General features: G+C 31.6%; 1 protein-coding gene across 1 annotated transcript; it reads left to right on the plus strand.

Annotated features, from left to right (window-relative positions):
• Positions 1–7,470: 7,470 nt before the first annotated feature.
• Positions 7,471–9,404, plus strand: LOC117331744 (caveolin-1-like). The gene is made up of 2 exons (XM_033890612.1): positions 7,471–7,622; positions 8,812–9,404. The coding sequence occupies exons 1-2, from the start codon at positions 7,560–7,562 to the stop codon at positions 9,136–9,138; spliced, it is 390 nt and encodes a 129-aa protein (XP_033746503.1). The 5' UTR covers positions 7,471–7,559; the 3' UTR covers positions 9,139–9,404.
• The last annotated feature ends 307 nt before the right edge of the window (positions 9,405–9,711 follow it).

The following is a 9,711-nucleotide window of genomic DNA, read 5'->3' on the forward strand; positions in this document are numbered from 1 at the left end:
TAACTGCATATTTGCATTTTGCATTGACCGCTACATTGACCAATCACATACTTCATCTTGACTAGTAACGCCACCTGTCGCGTCATATCCGGAGCCAAAAGAAAATTATACCGCTATGCCGAAAAAGATAAACGGCATAGTTTTAATGCTGGTGGTTATAATGTAAAATTGATGGTGAAATAAATTAACGAACTAAAGCGTTTTAGCACGAATAACAAAATTATATCAGTTTAAATCATTTTTTGTAATAATACGACTGTATTGGAATCAGGAATATGATTTTGGACAATCAGTACGCTCGGGGCAGGAGTGAAATATATGTTATATTAAACGGGAAGCCATTCAATTTTCTTTTTATTGCATCTTATATACTTAAAAACAAAATCAAAACCATCGAAAAATTAATAGTCAAAAAGTGTGGGAATCGGTAACATAATTCATGACGTCATCCCTTTGTCAACGTCAACTTTTCTAATAGATCTGTGTATATGGTAGTTATACTCATACCTCTAATAGATCTGTGTATATGGTAGTTATACTTCTAATATATCTGTGTATATGGTAGTTATACTTCTAATAGATCTGTGTATATGGTAGTTATACTCACTTTACTTCTGATAGATCTGTGTATATGGTAGTTATACTTCTGATAGATCTGTGTATATGGTAGTTATACTTCTGATAGATCTGTGTATATGGTAGTTATACTCATATCTCTAATAGATCTGTGTATATGGTAGTTATGCTTCTGATATATCTGTGTATATGGTAGTTATACTTCTAATAGATCTGTGTATATGGTAGTTATACTTCTGATAGATCTGTGTATATGGTAGTTATACTTCTAATAGATCTGTGTATATGGTAGTTATACTTCTAATAGATCTGTGTATATGGTAGTTATACTCATATCTCTAATAGATCTGTGTATATGGTAGTTATACTTCTGATAGATCTGTGTATATGGTAGTTATACTTCTGATAGATCTGTGTATATAGTTATACTTCTAATAGATCTGTGTATATGGTAGTTATACTCATATCTCTAATAGATCTGTGTATATGGTAGTTATACTTCTAATAGATCTGTGTATATGGTAGTTATACTTCTAATAGATCTGTGTATATGGTAGTTATACTTCTAATAGATCTGTGTATATGGTAGTTATACTTCTGATAGATCTGTATATATGGTAGTTATACATCTAATAGATCTGTGTATATGGTAGTTATACTTCTAATAGATCTGTGTATATGGTAGTTATACTTCTAATAGATCTGTATATATGGTAGTTATACTTCTGATAGATCTGTGTATATGGTAGTTATACTTCTAATAGATCTGTTTATATGGTAGTTATACTCATATCTCTAATAGATCTGTGTATATGGTAGTTATACTCACTATACTTCTGATAGATCTGTGTATATGGTAGTTATACTTCTGATAGATCTGTGTATATGGTAGTTATACTTCTAATAGATCTGTGTATATGGTAGTTATACCTCTAATAGATCTGTGTATATGGTAGTTATACTTCTAATAGATCTGTGTATATGGTAGTTATACTTCTGATAGATCTGTGTATATGGTAGTTATACTTCTAATAGATCTGTATATATGGTAGTTATACTTCTGATAGATCTGTGTATATGGTAGTTATACTTCTAATAGATCTGTGTATATGGTAGTTATACTCATACCTCTAATAGATCTGTGTATATGGTAGTTATACTTCTGATAGATCTGTGTATATGGTAGTTATACTCATATCTCTAATATATCTGTGTATATGGTAGTTATACTCATACCTCTAATAGATCTGTGTATATGGTAGTTATACTTCTAATAGATCTGTGTATATGGTAGTTATACTTCTGATAGATCTGTGTATATGGTAGTTATACTTCTAATAGATCTGTATATATGGTAGTTATACTTCTGATAGATCTGTGTATATGGTAGTTATACTCACTATACTTCTAATAGATCTGTGTATATGGTAGTTATACTTCTGATAGATCTGTGTATATGGTAGTTATACTACTGATAGATCTGTGTATATGGTAGTTATACTCATATCTCTAATAGATCTGTGTATATGGTAGTTATACTTCTGATAGATCTGTGTATATGGTAGTTATACTTCTGATAGATCTGTGTATATGGTAGTTATACTTCTAATAGATCTGTGTATTTGGTAGTTATACTTCTGATATATCTGTGTATATGGTAGTTATACTCACTATACTTCTAATATATCTGTGTATATGGTAGTTATACTTCTAATAGATCTGTGTATATGGTAGTTATACTTCTAATATATCTGTGTATATGGTAGTTATACTTCTAATATATCTGTGTATATGGTAGTTATACTTCTAATAGATCTGTGTATATGGTAGTTATACTCACTATACTTCTAATAGATCTGTGTATATGGTAGTTATACTTCTAATAGATCTGTGTATATGGTAGTTACACTTCTAATAGATCTATGTATATGGTAGTTATACTTCTAATAGATCTGTGTATATGGTAGTTATACTTCTGATAGATCTGTGTATATGGTAGTTATACTTCTAATAGATCTGTGTATATGGTAGTTATACTCACTATACCTCTAACAGATCTGTGTATATGGTAGTTTTACTTCTGATAGATCTGTGTATATGGTAGTTATACTTCTAATAGATCTGTGTATATGGTAGTTATACTTCTAATAGATCTGTGTATATGGTAGTTACACTTCTAATAGATCTGTGTATATGGTAGTTATACTTCTGATAGATCTGTATATATGGTAGTTATACTTCTGATAGATCTGTGTATATGGTAGTTATACTTCTGATAGATCTGTGTATATGGTAGTTATACTCATATCTCTAATAGATCTGTGTATATGGTAGTTATACTTCTGATAGATCTGTGTATATGGTAGTTATACTTCTAATAGATCTGTGTATATGGTAGTTATACTTCTAATAGATCTGTGTATATGGTAGTTACACTTCTAATAGATCTGTGTATATGGTAGTTATACTTCTAATAGATCTGTGTATATGGTAGTTATACTCACTATACTTCTAATAGATCTGTGTATATGGTAGTTATACTTCTGATATATCTGTATATATGGTAGTTATACTTCTAATAGATCTGTGTATATGGTAGTTATACTTCTAATAGATCTGTGTATATGGTAGTTATACTTCTAATAGATCTGTGTATATGGTAGTTATACTTCTGATAGATCTGTATATATGGTAGTTATACTTCTGATAGATCTGTGTATATGGTAGTTATACTTCTGATAGATCTGTGTATATGGTAGTTATACTTCTAATAGATCTGTGTATATGGTAGTTATACTTCTGATAGATCTGTGTATATGGTAGTTATACTTCTAATATATCTGTGTATATGGTAGTTATACTCACTATACTTCTAATAGATCTGTGTATATGGTAGTTATACTTCTAATAGATCTGTGTATATGGTAGTTATACCTCTAATAGATCTGTGTATATGGTAGTTATACTTCTGATAGATCTGTGTATATGGTAGTTATACTCACTATACTTCTGATAGATCTGTATATATGGTAGTTATACTTCTAATAGATCTGTGTATATGGTAGTTATACTCACTATACTTCTGATAGATCTGTATATATGGTAGTTATACTTCTAATAGATCTGTGTATATGGTAGTTATACTCACTATACTTCTGATAGATCTGTGTATATGGTAGTTATATTCACTATACTTCTGATATATCTGTGTATGTGGTAGTTACACTTCTAATAGATCTGTGTATATGGTAGTTATACTCACTATACTTCTGATAGATCTGTATATATGGTAGTTATACTTCTAATAGATCTGTGTATATGGTAGTTATACTTCTAATATATCTGTGTATATGGTAGTTATACTCATATCTCTAATAGATCTGTGTATATGGTAGTTATACTTCTGATAGATCTATGTATATGGTAGTTATACTCACTATACTTCTGATAGATCTGTGTATATGGTAGTTATACTTCTAATAGATCTGTGTATATGGTAGTTATACTTCTAATAGATCTGTGTATATGGTAGTTATACTCACTATACTTCTGATAGATCTGTGTATATGGTAGTTATACTCACTATACTTCTGATAGATCTGTGTATATAGTTATACTTCTAATAGATCTGTGTATATGGTAGTTATACTTCTAATAGATCTGTGTATATGGTAGTTATACTTCTAATAGATCTGTGTATATGGTAGTTATACTCATATCTCTAATAGATCTGTGTATATGGTAGTTATACTTCTGATAGATCTGTATATATGGTAGTTATACTTCTAATAGATCTGTGTATATGGTAGTTATACTTCTAATAGATCTGTGTATATGGTAGTTATACTTCTAATAGATCTGTGTATATGGTAGTTATACTTCTAATAGATCTGTGTATATGGTAGTTATACTCATATCTCTAATAGATCTGTGTATATGGTAGTTATACTTCTGATAGATCTGTGTATATGGTAGTTATACTTCTAATAGATCTGTGTATATGGTAGTTATACTCATATCTCTAATAGATCTGTGTATATGGTAGTTATACTTCTGATAGATCTGTGTATATGGTAGTTATACTTCTGATAGATCTGTGTATATGGTAGTTATACTTCTAATAGATCTGTGTATATGGTAGTTATACTCATATCTCTAATAGATATGTGTATATGGTAGTTATACTTCTGATAGATCTGTATATATGGTAGTTATACTTCTAATAGATCTGTGTATATGGTAGTTATACTTCTAATAGATCTGTGTATATGGTAGTTATACTCATATCTCTAATAGATCTGTGTATATGGTAGTTATACTTCTGATAGATCTGTGTATATGGTAGTTATACTTCTAATAGATCTGTGTATATGGTAGTTATACTTCTAATAGATCTGTGTATATGGTAGTTATACTTCTGATAGATCTGTGTGTATGGTAGTTATACTTCTAATAGATCTGTGTATATGGTAGTTATACTTCTGATAGATCTGTGTATATGGTAGTTATACTTCTAATAGATCTGTATATATGGTAGTTATACTCATATCTCTAATAGATCTGTGTATATGGTAGTTATACTCATATCTCTAATAGATCTGTGTATATGGTAGTTATACTCACTATACCTCTAATAGATCTGTGTAGATGGTAGTTATACTCACTATACCTCTAATAGATCTGTGTATATGGTAGTTATACTTCTAATAGATCTGTGTATATGGTAGTTATACTTCTAATAGATCTGTGTATATGGTAGTTATACTTCTGATAGATCTGTGTATATGGTAGTTATACTTCTAATAGATCTGTGTATGTGGTAGTTATACTTCTGATAGATCTGTGTATATGGTAGTTATACCAAATTCCTTATGGTCTTTAACACTGAAGTTTCCAAATAGAACATAGAAACCTTTTGAGTTAATCAAACTGTCCTGCGGGACTGAATTTAAAGAGGTAATGTGTAAATTATGCAAAAACATTTTGAATAATGACGATAGACACTTTCTCATACAATGACCTGCATTATCTAAAAGAAGAGACATCTTGCTGGAACAAACTGTAAATTTCATTAGCGCTGAAAAATATGTACAACACGGCAAACTAGGACTATTGGTAAGTGACAAACTTGCTGGGATGTTCACAGGAATTTGTAGAATTTGTAGTATATGTAAATTGTTGAACTTTAAAACGACAAGACCATGTAATCTCTAATAAGAGGAAATAAAGAATGCCCGCCCGCCTTATCATTTACAATCTACACTCATGCTTCTTTCATGTATCGTCTCATTGTTCCAATTTCAGTTTGTTTTATTTTCTTTAACCATTTTCGGACTTCGAAGGTGATGTATTATGATTTCGAGAGAGATCCACCAGAAGAGATTGCCATATAGAAACCTTAAGAACTGTAGGATTATATATGATAGTCACACTAGTCAGTTTTATATGAATTTACAACTTTATAAACCTTCGTCATACAGAAAATGTTATTATCCCAAAATGAACCGCAAGTTTTGCGCGATATGGATCTCTTCATTAAAATACTTAGGACTGAGGAAGGTCGTTTGTAACGTGTTGAAGTACGTTAAATATCATATACATGTATATAATACATGATTGTTCAAATATTTTGTTTTCTAGTAATTTGGTTGTAAAATATAATTAAGTTGTTTTGAATTATATATCGACCTCTCCATTCCATGTCACATAAACAGTTTTCAGATACATGTATCTGGCATGCTATCGCATTCTCTGTTGTAAACTATAAAGAACATACCCATCCGTAGCTGGTAGTATCTTACAGCGAGGAAGGAAATACAACTCTTGACGTGAATTTTCAGTGGTTGTTGATGTGAGCTGGAGTTGTATCCCTTGACCTGCAAAAACTCGACATTTTTTCTAGTCCAAAATTCTTATGCGTTTTTTTGTTTTTTGTTGTTTTTTTTTTTTTTTTTTTTGCGAGATTCTTAGGAAATTTCTAAAGATGTCCTATTAATAATTATAATCAGTTTTTCACATCTAATGATTCAATATTCATTTTTTTTTTAAATTCTACAACACGTAAAACAACGTACAAAAGATAAATACATATAATTAATTGTTAAAATTTAATGGGGTGTCACACATTGAAGAAGTGTTTTTCACATTTCTTGTTCCGGAGTCGGTTCCCTCGATGTGTTAGATTAGTTTGGTTTGGTTTATTTTGTTAACGTCCTATCAACATCTAAGGTCATTTAAGGACGGCCTCCCGTGCGTGCGACATGCATGCGTGTGGTGAATGCGTATGTGTGTTGTGGGAGGCTGTGTTAGATTAGACAGGTTTCATCATATGTTTTAAACTTTGACTATTGAATGGTTGAAATTTGCATTCATTACAGTTACATAAAATTTTACGAAATAAAGAGTTCATTTTATTTTCTGATAAATGTTTACCAGCATTTGACGGGTATTAATCAATTTAGTCAGAGACCTATATACTAATATATATATATGTTTGTTAGGATCCAGTACCTATATTGGTTTATACCGTCGTTATTACTTACTAGACCCTATATATATATATTAGTATATAGGTCTCTGATTTAGTTTTATTCGCTGTAATATGTGTATATATATTTGGCAGATCCATTTATCTAAAGTTGGTATGAATTAAATAACGGCGTCAAATTAATATATATATGTACTTATGTTTTATGTAATAGGTGTGTTATTATGAAACATGGATGTATACTAATTTCTTGAAAGTCTCGCAAATAAAAGATATATTACCAAAACAGTTTATACAAATAACAAACGTGCCGAGACCTGCTATTACTACTACACAGAAGGCGGTCAGCCCTGGGTAATCACTTTAATCTGCTTTCGTTACTAAAATACAGGTATAGCTGTTGTTACGGGCGACTGTAGTGTGTACTGACCAGAACTGGTCAATTGTCGTTCACTCCGAAACGGTCACTCGAACGACACACACGACACTCACAGCCATGTCTGACGATCAGGTTGATTTAGTTGCCAGGGATCCCAATGGACTTAACGGCCATTTGGGGGTAAGTTTTTCAATTATTTTCTCTGTTTTTCCTAACTTAATATCACACATAAATTTGTTTTATATATCAATTTATTTTCATTGATAATTTCTGTAACACAATCATAAATACTAGACTATAAGGGCTCAGAGTCGTTGATATTCTCAGGATATAGTCAATATGTATTTTCATTTTTCTGTATTACTTTAAATATTTTGGACTGAATCGTTCAAAGATACGTTTAAGTTCCCCACAACGTTTTTTTTTCGAAGCTAGGGACATTTCTGTTATAATTTGGTATCTAGAACCTCAAAGAAAGTCAATTGATTGACACAAATAAAAATGTACTAAACTTTCCAAAATTAGAGGACTTGTTCTGTCGAAGCTAAAGGTTTCTAAAACATCGTTACAAACCATTGCCAGTAACTGCGTAAAACTCTAAACACGAGACAATTCTTTCACTGTTTTGATAGTGGCAAATTTAATTAGTGGGGTATGTGAGGATCGGGGTATGTGATGTCAAACTCGAACTTTTAAATTGTGTAACAAGCTGGTCGTGCCGTTATTTTTTTTTTTTTAATATTTATTTATTTATATTGGGGTTTGTATTAGGAAGAATTGGTGTTTATAAATGTCTGGGCCACCTCTCTCATTCCCCTTCCTTTTATTCACAAGACACCCGCAGAACGTGAATAGATTAGATTATTTGTATTTATAGTAATAGAGAAATACATGTTAAAATCATATTTTCATGTATCCCGATAATTACTTTAACCATTAACATCGCCATAACAAAAGACAAAGAACAAAGATAAAAACAGAAACAATCAACAAAACGTTGGTTCCTTAGATACGAAATGCTTTCTCTAAGACTAGACATGCCCCTGTGTCCTGACACATGTCCTACTACAGACATGGTGTCAGGGCCAGAGGAAGCTCAGGCTATATTTAATGTAACTGATTAAATATGTCACTTCTTGATACGTGTATGTGATATCACTAAATGTTGAAAAAATAATGTTATCACTTATATTTGAAATAGTCTTCACGTTTCTCTAAAAAAGATACTCTTTTGTACACGTAGTAATGTATATAGTTAAATTGAATGTGATCCGGCAATTTATTTATTGATTTATATGTCAGTGCTATTCCTGACTTAGATAATTACGATGATATTAATACTTATACCTGTTTGTTTTATTTTTTCCAGACTCTTCTGTTCAACGATGTCCTTGGTGAGCCCGATGGTACCCACAGTATCGACTGCGTCTGGAAGCTGTCCTACACATGTTTCGAGTGCTGGAAGGGACTTTGCTACAAGCTCCTAACTCTCTTCTGTGGAATCTGTATTGCGGCGGAATGGGGCTGTGAGTTCGCCTACATTGCTTTCTACCACATCTGGTTCATCACACCATGCATGAAGGTCTGCGAGATCAACTGTGGACTCTGCCAGAAGCTCTACACTCTCGTTATAAACTGCTGCATACAACCATGTACGGAGGCGTGTGGTGGAATCTTCGTCCATTTCAAGAAATGATCCGTCTGAGGAAACAATTGGAGGCGATGGACACTTTAATTACGAACTATAAGTTCATATTGGCATAACAACAGCACATGGACCTTTATGGATTATTTATGACTGATGTAAAAACAAATTGTGCACGCATGCACAGTTCTCATGACGTCATAAGATATAAAGCCAATATGAAGCGTCTCCCGATACCAAACCAATGTGCCAAACACATAGTATTTGTACAAAAAGACATGTCAGAGGAATATGTGTAAATAAATAATTTAAAATAGTTACAGAATTTAGTACGTTCTTTTTTCCCCAATTACAGACAAAAGTTAAACAAAAACCAAACATCCGAGGTCAAACATCGGCTCCATTGGCACAAGCAAGAAATCCTTTACTTTTACTTTAAACATATCTTATTGCCAAAATTAATTTCAACAAGGGACAGAAATGCTTAGAGGCCAAGAGTATTTTCAAGAGAAGACAATTATTACAACAACAAAAGAACACCACATCGTGCACATTGTAAATTCCCACCAAGGACTCAAACTTAATAAACATAATAACCACAGTAATACACAAAATAATCATATC

The sequence above is a fragment of the Pecten maximus genome, chromosome 7 (genome assembly GCF_902652985.1).
Source record: "Pecten maximus chromosome 7, xPecMax1.1, whole genome shotgun sequence".
NCBI lineage: Eukaryota > Metazoa > Mollusca > Bivalvia > Pectinida > Pectinidae > Pecten > Pecten maximus.

Excerpts from the sequence above, each read along its gene's own strand:
- LOC117331744 (XM_033890612.1), top strand. The coding sequence starts at position 7,560 with ATGTCTGACGATCAGGTTGATTTAGTTGCCAGGGATCCCAATGGACTT. Across the intron at positions 7,623-8,811 it reads GACTTAACGGCCATTTGGGG|ACTCTTCTGTTCAACGATGT; the intron begins GTAAGTTTTTCA and ends TATTTTTTCCAG.